Source organism: Microtus ochrogaster, linkage group LG5 (assembly GCF_000317375.1).
Source record: "Microtus ochrogaster isolate Prairie Vole_2 linkage group LG5, MicOch1.0, whole genome shotgun sequence".
In the NCBI taxonomy this organism is placed as follows: domain Eukaryota; kingdom Metazoa; phylum Chordata; class Mammalia; order Rodentia; family Cricetidae; genus Microtus; species Microtus ochrogaster.
This window is the reverse complement of record NC_022031.1, coordinates 15,581,207-15,595,118: the sequence shown is the minus strand read 5'-3', so window position 1 is coordinate 15,595,118 and position 13,912 is coordinate 15,581,207. Positions and strand designations below refer to the sequence as shown.

At 38.2% G+C, this 13,912-nt stretch overlaps 1 protein-coding gene across 1 annotated transcript in view; it reads left to right on the top strand.

The window, feature by feature from the left end:
* The window catches only part of LG5H8orf34 (linkage group 5 C8orf34 homolog), a 381,926-nt gene extending 374,519 nt beyond the window's left edge, over positions 1-7,407 (top strand). Inside the window, exon 14 of the mRNA XM_026786802.1 lies at positions 7,337-7,407. Within this exon, the coding sequence (XP_026642603.1) occupies positions 7,337-7,380 (44 nt within the window). The 3' untranslated portion in view covers positions 7,381-7,407. The remainder of the gene's footprint in view (positions 1-7,336) is intronic.
* The last annotated feature ends 6,505 nt before the right edge of the window (positions 7,408-13,912 follow it).

Here is a 13,912-nt window from a genome sequence, read left to right as displayed (position 1 = left end):
TATGCCTGCAGGCCAGAAGAGGGCACCAGACCTCATTACAGATGGTTGTGAGCCACCATGTGGTTGCTGGGAATTGAACTCAGAACCTTTGGAAGAGCAGGCAATGCTCTTAACCACTGAGCCATCTCTCCAGCCCCCAGTATCATTCTTTGTAATAGCTAGAACTTGCATGCTCCTCAACTGGAGAATGGATAAAGAAAATGTAGCACATTTACACAATGGAGTATTATTCATCTGTTAAAAAAAATAACATCAGGAAATTTGAAGGCAAATGGGTGGAAATAGGGAAAAAAATCATCCTGAATGAGGTAACCCAGACCCAGAAAGACAAACATAGTATGTATTAACTTCTAAGTGGATGTTAGCTGTAAAGTAATGGATAACCACGCTACACTCCACAGACACAGAGATGTTAGGTAACAAGAAGAACCCAAAAGTGAATGCATGGATTTTCCCGGGAAGGGGAGATAGAAGAGATCTCCTGAGTAGACTGGGGGGACAGTGAGGATGGGGATTTGAGGGATCAGTCTCTGGAGCAGATAGAGGGGAGAGTACTAAAGAGATGTCTTGATATGGGGAACATCTTGAATTAGGTAGAAATCTGGTACAAGAGGAAGTTCCAGGAATCTATAAGGATAGCCCCAGATAAGAAGACTCCTAGCAATAGTGGGTAGGTAGCTGAACTGGCCATCTCCTGTAATCAGATTGGTAGCTACCCCAATAGTCATCAGAGAGCCTTCATTCAGTAACTAATGAAAACGGATGAAGATATCCACAGTTGAATACCGAGAAGTACTTGGAGGGTCCTGTTGAAGAGAGGAAGGGAAGATTGTATGAGCTGGGGGAATCAAGGTCATTACAAGGGAATCCACAGGCATAACCTGGACTCAAGGAGCTCATGGAGTCTAGACCAACAGCTAGGGAGACTGCATGGAATGGAATGCATATATGTTACAGTTGTATAGCTTGGATACTTGTGGGATTCCTAGCTGTGGGATCAGGACCTCTCCCTAACGCTTTGACTGGCCCTTGGAGACCTATTCCTCATACTGGCTTGCCTTTTCCAACCTTATCACAAGGACAGAGCTTAGTCCTAACTCAATTTGATATGCCTTGTTTTGTTGACACCATGGGAACAATTTCTGCCTCTTTCTGAACAGAAACAGAGAAGTTTGGAGGGGAAAGGCAGAGGGAAGGTAGAGGAAAGGCATAGAAGGAGAAAATACAGTCAGAATGTAAACTAAATGAACAAATTTAATTTTAAAAAATGCTGAAAGTAAAACTTCCATATAACCCACCTGATACCATTCTAGCCATATTGCACACCCATGCTCATAGTTACTCTGTTCACCACAGTCAAGAAATGGAACAAGCCTAGATGTCCGTCTGATAGAAATAATGGAAATGTGGTACAAATACACAATGCCATTTTATACAATCCTAAGTAAAGATGATTTTTGTAAAAAATAGATGAATTGAAAAATATGATGATTAAAATATCTCCAGCTCAGAAAGACAATGATCTGTGTTCTTGCTCATCTGTAGATACTAACTGTTTAAAGTATAGTGACCTCAGAGGTAGAATGCAAGGTTTAAGCCCAGAACCCTATAGATGAAACATAATAAATCTTTGTTTTTGAAAGAGTTAGCAAGCATTCTGATAGAGGCTTAATTTAATAGTAAATTAGAAAAGCTGTCACATAGCCTAGTATAAAATAGACCCACAGAGTATATTTGAAGAATATATTTAACACTACAACATGCCATTTCACCTTAAAATCTTTGACATTTTAAGGCTTTCAAGAAAATCACATACACCTTTTAAAGGGGGGAGATGCGAGAAAATGACAGTTATTAAACTATAGTTGTTATTTGCCATATTAAAATCTCTTTTAATCATTCTAGAAACTTAATGTGTGTGGTGGTTTGAATGAACACGACATCCATTGGCTTATATGTTTGATTATTTAGTCCCCAGTTGGAGGAACAGGAGGTGTGGCCTTGTTGAAGGAGGTGTGTACTTGGGGTTGGTTTTGAGATTTCAAAAGTCCACAGGACTTTCCCTCCTCACCCCATCCTCCCACTCCTCCTCCTACCCTGTCACCTCTTACTCCTCAATCAGCTGCAAGGTCTCAGCTAGTGTTCCAGTGTCTGCCTGCCTGCCGCCATGCTCCCACCAGAAGGGTTACAGACTCTACTAACCCTGGAACCTAAACCCCCATATTAAATGTTTCTATTTAAAAGTTGACTTGGTCTTGGCGTTTTGTCACAGGAATAAAAAGTAACCAAGACAATATGTATTATTACTCTGGTTTTGTAGATAAAATTTTTAAAAGTATTTTCTTCACAAGAACACACAATGAACAATTTGTATCCTAGGCTGATCTAAGGTCTTGAGCTCACTGGAGAATTTCTCTACCTCTATACCAGCTGTACCTTTCTCATCATTATAACAAAAAACCTGACAAGTATCAATTTTAAAAAGGAGGGCTTTATTTCTGTTCATAGTTTGGGAGGGGACAGTTTGTTATGTAAGGGAAGGCACTATGGAATTTACTGTGACAAGCATAGGACTGGGACTCCTCATGTTACCATAGTCCAGGAAGCAGAGACAACACAGGAAGTGGACTGAGAGCATAACACCTCAAGGGCCATGTCTAATGACGTACTTCCTCCCATTGGACTCTGCCTCCCTAAGATTCCACAGTCTCTGAAAGCAATGTCACCCATCAGCTAGGGAATAGAATGTTCAACCATAAAGGACATTTCACATTCAAATCATAGCACAAGATAAAAAACTATAGGGTGAAAGAAATATGCATATACACAGCATAAAGAGAGTAATAATTTCCACTGTGTATTAGGTAGCATGTGGAAAGCCAAGAAAAGGAAAGCAAGAGTGAAAGAAAAGGAGACACTAATACATTTGGGCAAGAAATCTGGTTTTAATAGAAATTTCAACTTGATTTCATTATATTTACATTGTGTTCCAAATTATTATCTATGAGCAAAGTCATCCAGAAAATTAAGGGAGGCATATATGATAAACATAAAAATTAGATATTTGACAGAATAAAATAAATATTGCTTAGTAATTACATCAGGCATGTCTTCTGTCTCTTAGCAAGCTATTAAAAGTAGAACAACTGTTCAAAACATGCTGCCAAATTCCTTCAAAATGACTTGTGAAATGTTGACTAAATATCTCAGAACTGTATATCATCTTTAGTATAATTAAACATTGTTCAGACTGAAGACGTGGTTTTTCTTTGCGTTCAGAGACGTAAATTAAAGGTGACATTCTCTTTTATAGTAGAACACAGAAAATCATCCCTTGTTAGCAATTAAAAAGATCTCTTTAAGTTTTGCCATTTATAGATAACTCATTCATTGCTTTTATCTATTTAAAAGGCCCACTAGGAAAAATGTAGTCTTTATACTCCTATTTTACACTACAAGTATTCATTAAATATTTACGTTATAGATACCAGTGCATTGACAATTAACATGTCTATTAAGTAAATTTAATGAGAAATTGGATGGTTACTTCTCAGAACCTTTAATATCTCCAGTTCTAGTAAGCACTCACATCATGATTCTATCTAAACCCTACCATGTGGAATATTTCTGAAAATATGCCACATTCTCCAGCATTGCCCATTATCAATTTCTGAAATGACTCCCATTTCAAGCCAAATGTCTTTGATAACTCCAAATCAAATGAGTATGAAAACTATAAAAATAAATTCTAAATACCCATTTCTGAGTGATACTCCAGAGATGTTCTGTGTATTGCCCTCCTTTGTGAATGATGGGAAATGTTAACTTCCTTATGATCACACCTGTGAGAAGAACCCAAGTCTGGTGAAGATACAACCCATGCTTTATAAGTTCACTAATAAGTTATGTGAAATTACAGAATGCCAATGTCTTCTGCACTCTAGCTGAAGCAGCACTTACCAATGGATGTGTAATAAAATTACTTCTAATTTGGTTGTAAATACATCTGGTGAGTGGGGGGGGACACACATATGTGTGGATATGTGTGCATAGATAGGTCTGTGTATGGAAACCCAAGGTCAGTATCTGTTTCTCAGTCACTCTCCACCTTTATATTGAGGCAGGGCCTCTTCCTCCAATCCAGAGTTCATGTGCTCAGCTAAGTTAAAAAGCCAGCTTGCCCCAGGAACCTCCTGTCCTTATGTCACATACACTGGGATAGGATTGTAGCTGGGCCATTATGTCCATGTGACACTTACATGGGTGCTGAGGATTCAAACTTTGGCCCTCATAATACCACATCAATACCCATTGACCTATTACCATAGCCCTTAATATCATTCTTTACAACGAATGCCCCATGAAAAAAAAAAAAAGGACTTTTGAATAGTTTTGATGAATGTCAAACTTTTCACTGTGGCACTTCTAAGGATTTTAATACACAGTTGGGTTGGGCATTTGATCTTTCAAAAAGCAGATATGGTATAGTGCCGTCCATAATTCTTAGAGCAATGAACAAAATGGTTGATGGATCATCTATATTAAACCTAGGACAAGCATTCCTAGAGATGACTAGGATTTTTGTATTTTTTTTTCATTTTCTTTCTCTTTAAAATATGTGCATTTTTCCTTTTATGACCTGCTTTTCCTTCATTTTCCCTCCCCACACATACTTTTTTGAAATAAAATAATCATGTCCAATCATCCCAGCCAGCAGGTACTGCTTTATTCTTCCTTCAGATTCACTCACTCTCTCTCCCCTTCTGCCTCCTGACTCCATTCAGTGATATTCCACTGAGCATGCAATATTGTGTACTTTTGGTTATAAACGTGGTGTATATGTCTTTTTACACTATCATGTGTAAACCTCCAGCTTCGGGACAATGACTTTTTCTACATTTTGTAGCATAATAATATGGTACACATAGTTATTCAGTGGACCATCTGTCTAGCTAAAACTGAGCCTCAGGGTTGTGACTGCAGTATAGATAAGGGTCGTGAATATAACTTAGGGAGGCATTTTTCTCTATTCTTTATTTAAGAATGAATGAAACTTTAAAATTGAAAGGAATGGAATTATGGAATGATAAGCTACTCACTGCCAAGCGGCTACCAAACACCTATCATTCTGCACATACTGCAGATGGAAGTTTGATATCTATTGTGGTTAATTTTGCCTCGAGAAACAGGCTAAGGCAAGAGAAAACAGCATTTCTGGTCTAGATCAAGTACATTACCTCTTTGCTCTCAATTGTACAGGTTCTGCTGATCTTCTTTGTGTCCCATGCTCTTCTTGTCCTACCCTGAGCTACTCTGGTATGTTTGCTCAGGGCACTTAATGTCAACAGTAGGTAATTGTGGGTATTCTCTGCAACTGTTTGTAGCTCAGATGGTTTAAAATACATATTTCCCATGATTTCATGAGAAAAATGTCTGTGTCAAGGACCTGATATTGTCTTTCTTCCCTTCTCTTTCCTTCCCTACCCTTCCATCCCACTCCCCCTACCCTCTCCTGCCCTCACCTTTCTTTCCTTTCCCTTCCCTTGCTCTCCCTTGTCTTCCCTCCCATTCTCTCCATCCTCTGTTCGTGGATGAATCAATAACTTACAGAATCTAGATCTAGAATACAGATATTTACAGGCTGGAAACATGTTTCCCAACTATGCTAGACTCTATGATGCCACTGAGTTCCAACATCTCATAACTGCATCTATGAAGCTATTCATCAAACCAGACTTTTAAAGGAGATAACAAAATTCACAACTGTTTCCTTTCCACATGTCAGAGAGAACCAAATGAAAACTGCGAAGAACTTTGGAATATTCTACCCCTCTCCTCACCCATGGATGACCCCCTCTCTCAATACCCCTTACAAGTGGCCATCTAGAGTTACTGTGGATCCTAGAAAAGGGAGCTCTCTGTGTCCCATGGTTGTTCATTTGGTTTTGTTCTGCCCTAGCCACTCGCTGACTTATGAATTCCATATTAGGAAATAACTTGAAGAAAGTCTTTTCAATGAATTTTATTTAGCTATCATAATAGTATATTCATCTCCATATGTTTTAAATAAAACATGAAAATTTTATACTATAAAACATGGCAATATTCTTATTGTAGATGTGGAAAACATATAAAAATAGAAGCCATATAATTTCCAGCAATAGAAGTTAATTTTAAATTTATACACCTTATATACTGGAGAACTGTGATTTGTTAGTACGCGTTTATTACTGAACATATTCACACACACACACATATATATTCTGATGTGGAAGTTTTTTCCCCAATATTTGTATTTTAAAAAGATAAATTCATAGGAAAGAATATTAAATGTAAACTAATTTTTGTTATGTATATAATAAGATACATATGCAATAAATTCACATTTATCAACTATAATCTATGTGGTTATAAACAAAAATGTCATCAATGATTGTATTTTGTAGTACAATAATTATTTTGTTTCTATATTTCCATAATGAACAGATATAATACAAATTATAAAAATCATTAAGACCTTTTGTTTGAAAATGCCGACAAAAAGAGTCCTGTCTTTCCTTGCTCTAAGATCTGAGTCCTTCCAGATTTCTTCTCTATGTTTCTGTCTGTTTACATCTGTCTTCCACAGAATGACTACCGTTTGGTCTTCAACTACCATGGTCCTGTTGTTTTTCAAATGTTCTTAGCATGGCATATTGCTCTTCAGTCCAAGAGCTCCTAGAAACACTGTCATTCTGGTCATTCATATGTAATAAATGGATTTGGAAATATACCAGAAAACAGCATAACACTGTTGTGGGAGGCAAATAGTGTAGTTTACCAATAAGCAACTTACGGAGAAAAAAGCATGAACAGGATATAAAATTGACAATAAACTTACCAAAATTCTGACTGACAATTAATCGTTAGGATCAGTGCATGAACTAAACAAGTCTAATCAGGACCCAGAGAGAATTATGTTTAAGGGTGGTAGGAATTAATACAATAAATGAGTTAGCTTGGGTTTATTGTAGTAAATAATTAATTCTTGATAAAGAAGATATGCAAAAAACAAGAGTCCCCTCTTCGTTTTTCCCATCCTTCCTTCTTTTGTTCCTTCTCTCTCATTACATAAATATTTATTGATCATTTTTTGTAGGCAAAAATATCCTTTCAAGCCTTGAGCAGTGTGGAGATTGATAATTTTCTTCAAAAATATTTATAGTTTAGTTGGTGAGTTTCTGTGGCAAACGTTTGTACAGTAAAAGACAGCACTAAATCCCACTGTCCCCTTTTGATAGTCAGCTCTATTGATGCCTTGTTGAATGTATTTTCTTTTATTTTTTTCCCTCTACAGGTCTGTCTCTGAAACAAGCAAAGGATGTTCCAAGTGGTCCTTAAGGAGACTGAAGCTGACTAAATCCTTACATATAGTCCTAATTTGATTTACTATATGAAATCTCTAAAGAAATGTTATTTTTCTAATAAAAACATATATATATATATATATATATATATATATGTGCACCTTTGTAATGAGGGTATATATCTGTCTATAGTCAGAGAATGGTAATTCAGGCAATACGGTCTAGTGGTCATAGAATCTGATACCTTTTTGATTTGATCAATGTCTTGTGTTTATGTTACCTTATATGTAGCTTTAAAATTAATGTTTGATATATTGAATATTGCCTAAAACAAATGCTTAAAATTTTATGAATATTAACTTAGCTAGGGTTTTCTACTTCTATTTTTATAATAACATCTTATCTTTTGAGTTAATAACCATTAAACTTGTCCAAATGTGCCAAGGTACAGCTTTAGTCCCAGTCAACCATTAATTGTGTGACATTAGCCCCCAAGATGTAAACTCTACACCAGAAAAACATGTTTTTCTCACCACTGCCCCGACAGGGTTATATTCCCGTTCCTATTAAAACATGACTGTTACTTTAGCAGAACAGAACAACGAAAAATGAAATGCATGCCCTCAGAGCACTTGCAAGGAAAATCATGAATCATTTATGTAATTATTGAGTCACCGTAAGATTATTCAGTTTAAATCTCTTGTCTGCTTACTTTTGGAATGTGCTATGTGGTAATTCTAACTAGTCAGATCTCAGCCAATCTATTGACTATGTCTGCTATCATTTATCTTATTTGTCTTAATGCAAATTTTTGGTGGAATTTAATGGATTAAGGCTAAATTATAAAACTCTGTATAGCTATAAAAGAAACAATTGTTAAGGACTAGAAAATAGCCAAGGAATAAACAAGCAATTTCTGACTCCTGAATTAAATCATGTTCATAAATAACAAAATTATAAGTGATATAATAAATTTTCTTACATCATTGTTTTCTTGTATGATGAAACCATTTTCAGTAATAACTATTTTCATAGATGGAAATAAATTAAATGTCCATTATTAGTTGTTCATGGATGTGACAAAATTATTGAATACTTAAATACTTAAGCTTAAAGGGGAAAGGTTTATTTTGACCCTTTTGGAGGTTTCAGAGCATGATCTTCTGACTCCTTTGCCATCGACCAGTGATGAACACATGGTCATGGCAGAGGGAGTATGAGCTTACTTGTTTCAGGAAGGCTCAAAAGCATAGACAGTGAGAAGCATCCGTGAGATATATCTTCTAGTGACTCCACTTCCTCCATCCAAGCACTACAGTTTCCATTACATTCTGATAACCCATTCACCTGCAGATTCATCAACAGATCAGCATATTGAGATTCGTCCAATACCTTAAGACCCAATCGCTTCTCTAGAACCTCACCTCTGAAAATATTATTGGGAACCCTACAGTCTTGGAGAGGGGACACTTTTTAACCAAATTGTAACAGCTTAGAAAACTGAGTTTTTAAGCAGAAAGCAAGATGGCAGGAGATTAAGTTTACAGGATCAGGGTATTTCTTATTTAAATATCTGCATCATAAAATGAAACTTCAAGAAGATTCTACTGAGGATTTAAAATACTTTCCCTGTTAGACATTTTCTCTCTTTAAAATGTGTCACTGATAATGTGTTTATCTGAGCAACATTCTCTTCCACCAATGATCTCCTAGTCCCACATGAATCACATGCCCTAGGATGCCAGAATGGATAGCACTGAACACACCATTGAAGATGTGCCAAGTTGGACACTAAAGAAAAGGTAAGGACTGGTTCTAATCAAGAACAAATTGCTGCAAATGAAATAGTCTAGTGTGAGCTAAACCCAGCTCCAGTTTGGACAACAGTTGGGGAGTGTTTTCAAGGCAAAATGGGTGAATATAAATGGGGAGGGTTGGAAGTTTTAGTAGAGTCAGGGACGTGGAAATTTACCAAAAAGGGGGGGCATGAAAAAGGGTGATTGTTCCAGAAGAAACTCACCTGACTTTGCTCAGAGGTGTTTCCAAAGTTACATGTCTAATCTGGATCCTTGACATGAATGATATTTTCTAAGTATGCAGAGCAGGTAAAAGGAGAAGACCTAGAAGACAGTGTCTCTGCCTCTGAATTTACCTAGAGCCCCAGAAGCCATAAATATAATGGTAGAAGATACAGGAAGTGGGCAGGTTAATGTGGTAAGGAGTTAGGTTATCAGGCAGTTAGAGAAGTTCAAATAAAATCATAAAGTTCTATTCTAGTTTCTTTAATTGCCATGTATGGCAAAACATCTAAATGCAGTTGAGATATCCAAGTAAGTCACCAGAGAAAACTAAAGTTATATGCAAAGCTTTTCTGTATTTACTGTATATAGAACTATGTAGCAGAGGTGAGGGGAGAAAGTAATTGATGTGTGCCTCCTGGGACTATAGCTTGGGCCTGTGACTATAGCTAGGTATACAGTAGTAGGTAAAGCAGGGGAGAAGTGCATTGTGTGTATGTGCTGAGAGTTGTCTATGGGACCTTAGATCTGCGCTGCTCAGCAGGTATTGGTACCGAAGTGCAGAGGTGGAGAGAGAGAGAGAGAGAGAGAGAGAGAGAGAGAGAGAGAGAGAGAGAGAGAATACACATACATGAGCTTTTCAGAACAATGAAATGGCACCTTGTGCCTTAGTCCTTGACTTGAATGATGTTTTATTAGCACGCAGAGCAGGTAAAAGAAGATCTGATAAGGTAACAGGAAGTTGCATAGAAAGAGATAAAACAGAGTGGCTTATGAATGCCATGGAACTGGACAATCATGACTTGTATACTGTTTTTGTAATAGTTTTTCTCTAGTCTAGTGTCACTTGACACAATCTAAACTGCATCATTCCTGGAGCACACGTCATTAAGCCATAGATGTTTCTGTTGCAGTCAGGAAAATGTTCATTTATGTAGAGCTTCCAGGAATGAGGGAGGCAGGACTGTAACTCATGTTCCCAGAAAGCTCACAGGAGACAAGAAGGAGAAATACCCAATGAACTGATATTTGCTCTTCCTTTCTTCTTTAGAAAATGTGATGCATCTTCTACAGAATGCTGGGATATCAGTCCTTTGTCCATCTCCAATATTCTTTGAACGCATCCTATTTGTTCAGTATCATGCTAGACGCTGAAACCACACACAGTCCTGGGTGGCTATGGTGGGTATAACTCTAGCAAACAATTTAGTAGAACACGTGTTAAGACAAAAATCAACAGAATCCTAATGAGCTATGCATGAGGACACATAAATGAATCTTAGGTTTGGTTCATTTGTAACCTAAAACACAAAGAGCATTATTTATCTGAGAGACAGAGAAGTTGAGTTGACTTTAGACAATAATAAAAGAGAAAACCAAGACCATTTTAAGAGGTCAGCATGTGTCAAGATCTAGAGACTAGAACAAGCATGAACAGCCAGCCAAATGAAATGGACATTTGAGTGCGGCTGGGGGAAGGCGGTACAGCTTCGCCAAGTGGTACGGATGAGACATTAATAGCAGTCAAATCATAGGGAAAGTTGTAAGATACACCTCGAGTGGGTAAGGAAAACAGGAAAGTTTGAGCAAGCAAATAGTATGATTTGCCTTTTAAGGATGATAAATTTGGTAACACTGGGGAAATTTGTCATAAAGGAGAAAGACTGTGTGCAGGAGGAATGGCTAGGACATTCATAGAATCAATACTAGAGAGCAAGCTGCAGAGAAAGGGGAGGAATCTAGGCAGCTAATTGATTAAAGATGGGGAAGAAGGGTCATAGATATCATTCAGATTTCTGGCCAGGACACCTGGTGTTGAACTATGTTTAAACAATGTGCAGATGTTCAGATGTTCGGTTCAGCTCGGGATGTAGCCAAGACGTTGAGTGTCATCATTGTGCAGATGATCAAACACAGCATAATAGAAGTCGAGGCAATAAATGATGTCACCTGATGAGAGTCTGTGCAGTGGAAAGAGGACAGACATCCTAGGAAAACCCTGGGACCTCAGAGATTGAAAAAGTGATTTCAAGAGTAAATATTTTGTGGACGCTTCACAGAGTGGGTGGCCCACACACTGTGTCTAGGAAGCAGAAGGTCAAAATCCTTGAACCTCAAGGTCTCTGGTTCCCGTAAGCACAGCTGGATTTCAAGGGAGAGACAAATGTGGTCTCATTTGTCGGGCAAGCTTTAGTAGTCTACTTTAACGAGGCTGTAGAAGTTTCCTGTGGGTAGATGGAATAGAAACAACTCTATTGGAAGAGAAGAAAGCATGTAAGAAGCTTATCATTTCTCTTATTTACTTCCTAAATAAGGCATTTCAAATCTGAGGTCTTTTCAGTCAGTACATGAAGACATCTACATTGAGAGTACCTTTATTATTATTATGATTTCATAGCAATGAAGGAACAATGGGCATATTTAGGATCTTAAGAATTAGTCCTACTGGCTTATTGCTGTTTAGTCTTTCTTTACGTATTTATTTTTTTCTCTCTCTCTGACTCTCCCTCTCTCTCTCTCTATGTGTGCATGTATGAACTCTGGTTTGTGGTTTGGACTGTGGGCAACATGCACAAGAGTATGCACGGCTAGGTCAGAGGGCAGCATTGAGTACCAGTCTCCACCTTTCACATTGTTTGAGACAGAATCTCTGACCCACTGATTCATATGCCAGGCTTGCTGATTAGCATGCTTCCAGGGCTTCTGTCTCCACTTCCTATCTACCTGTACAAACCCTGGGATACATACTACCATATCCAGTTTTATGTGGGGTCTGCAGAATCAGCTCTGGTCCTCAGTTTTACATGTAAGTATTTTACCCATTGAGCCCCAACCCATCTGTATAGTTTCAATTTGCTGTGTTTTAGACATCTTCTAGGTTTTCAAGTTAATCAAGCAAAAACTTCTGTTGTGTATACAGAATACCACAATCAGTAGGTGTGGAGCTCAGAGAAGCCCCCACCATATGTTTTTATCTGGACATGGAGTTTTTGCTCTCCTGCAGACCCCAGCTTCCACAAACCAGTGCCTGCTGGCTTTGAACTCGAGCATCATTGTTCTGTAAGCTTTATGTGGTGGTTCTTGTGCCTCCTGTCTTTGAAGTGTACAGGCCCCCACCTCTAGAAAGCCAATATATAAGCATCCCCGAATTGGCTGGAACTGAGATTTCACCATTTATGGTGTGTATGAAGAAACCTAAGCCCTCCCTGCAAACCTGTAGGAAGAACTGAACCATTGTTTCAACAAGACAGAAACCACACATCAGTCTTTAAAGTATTGTTTAGCAAATGGAAAGAGGAGTACAAAGCCTCTTACGTGAAATGACCAGCATATGATTTACAAATGGTGGTTTGGAAAGGGTTTCCAGCTAACTGAGGAGTGTGTAGATCTAGCGCACAGCTGCTCAGCTTTGCGTGAAGACTTTCACTAAGAGTGGGCATTTGATGAGCTGTTGCCCCCAAACTTGTATCACTATGTAGATTCCCAGTGAAAGGGTGGCTATGGTGGTTGTAGAAACTTCATGTTAAGACCTTGAAATTTTAAGAAAAATCATACTGAGTTTGAGCAGGAAACTCTCCTTATAACATAATCAGGATCACGTTTCAGTGACTTCAGCTGGGTAATAGAAGTTTGCTTTCTCACGAGAGAAACAGGTATATGTGCATCTTGGATAATATAAAAGACAAGGTTTTGGTAGTGTTTATATACTCACGGCTTGTCTTGCTGATAAAATACTGTTTTATGGATCTGTAATGACTACTCTCCTCTACCATTCTTTATTCTCTGCTTCCTGGACTCTGGGAAGGGCTCTTAGCACCCCTGTGGTCAGATTTCATGACTAGTTCTGGTTAACGAGTCACCAGGGGGATATGACATATATGACTTCCGAGCCAAGACGTTTGGAAGCAGTTTGGGGCATACACCCTTCTTTCTAGTGGGCGATGGTTCTCCAAGGTGCTATGGCAGCTTATAAAGATGACTAGGCTCATAGCTGGGTGGAGTGGGGTCTCAAAAGATCAGGAAATGTGCATACACAGAACCAGAAACCTAGGGGAGGATTTTCTTAAGTATGCATTCTTTTTCCGCTGGGGAATCAAGAAGAGAAATTAACATGCCCTTCCATCCTGAAAATTCCACAATGAGGCTCCATTGTGCCCTGGGTTCTGGGAATTAAAACAAAGGATGAGAGCTGATAGCGATGCTAGTGAATAGATACTGTTGTTGGTAGGGAAAGTGTGGGGGGTGGTAATGAGTCACAGAGAAAAAAAAATGCTTCGTGACGTTAAGAAAGCTGTACTAATGTCCATAAAGCAAGAACTCTATCTCTGCACCCAACCAGGGTCTCTTTGATTGTAAATTTCTTTTAGCCTGGAGCATTTTATTTTTAAGATGTTTAAATGGAGGTTTAACTGCACATTCAATCATAATAAAAGTAAAGCAATGTGTTCACTATCATTCAGATGCTGAATATGCACTAACTTATTGGTGCTCTCACAGAGACTCTTTCTGCTTTCGCTGTCCTCATTTGAGAAGGATGGGGATAGTCTT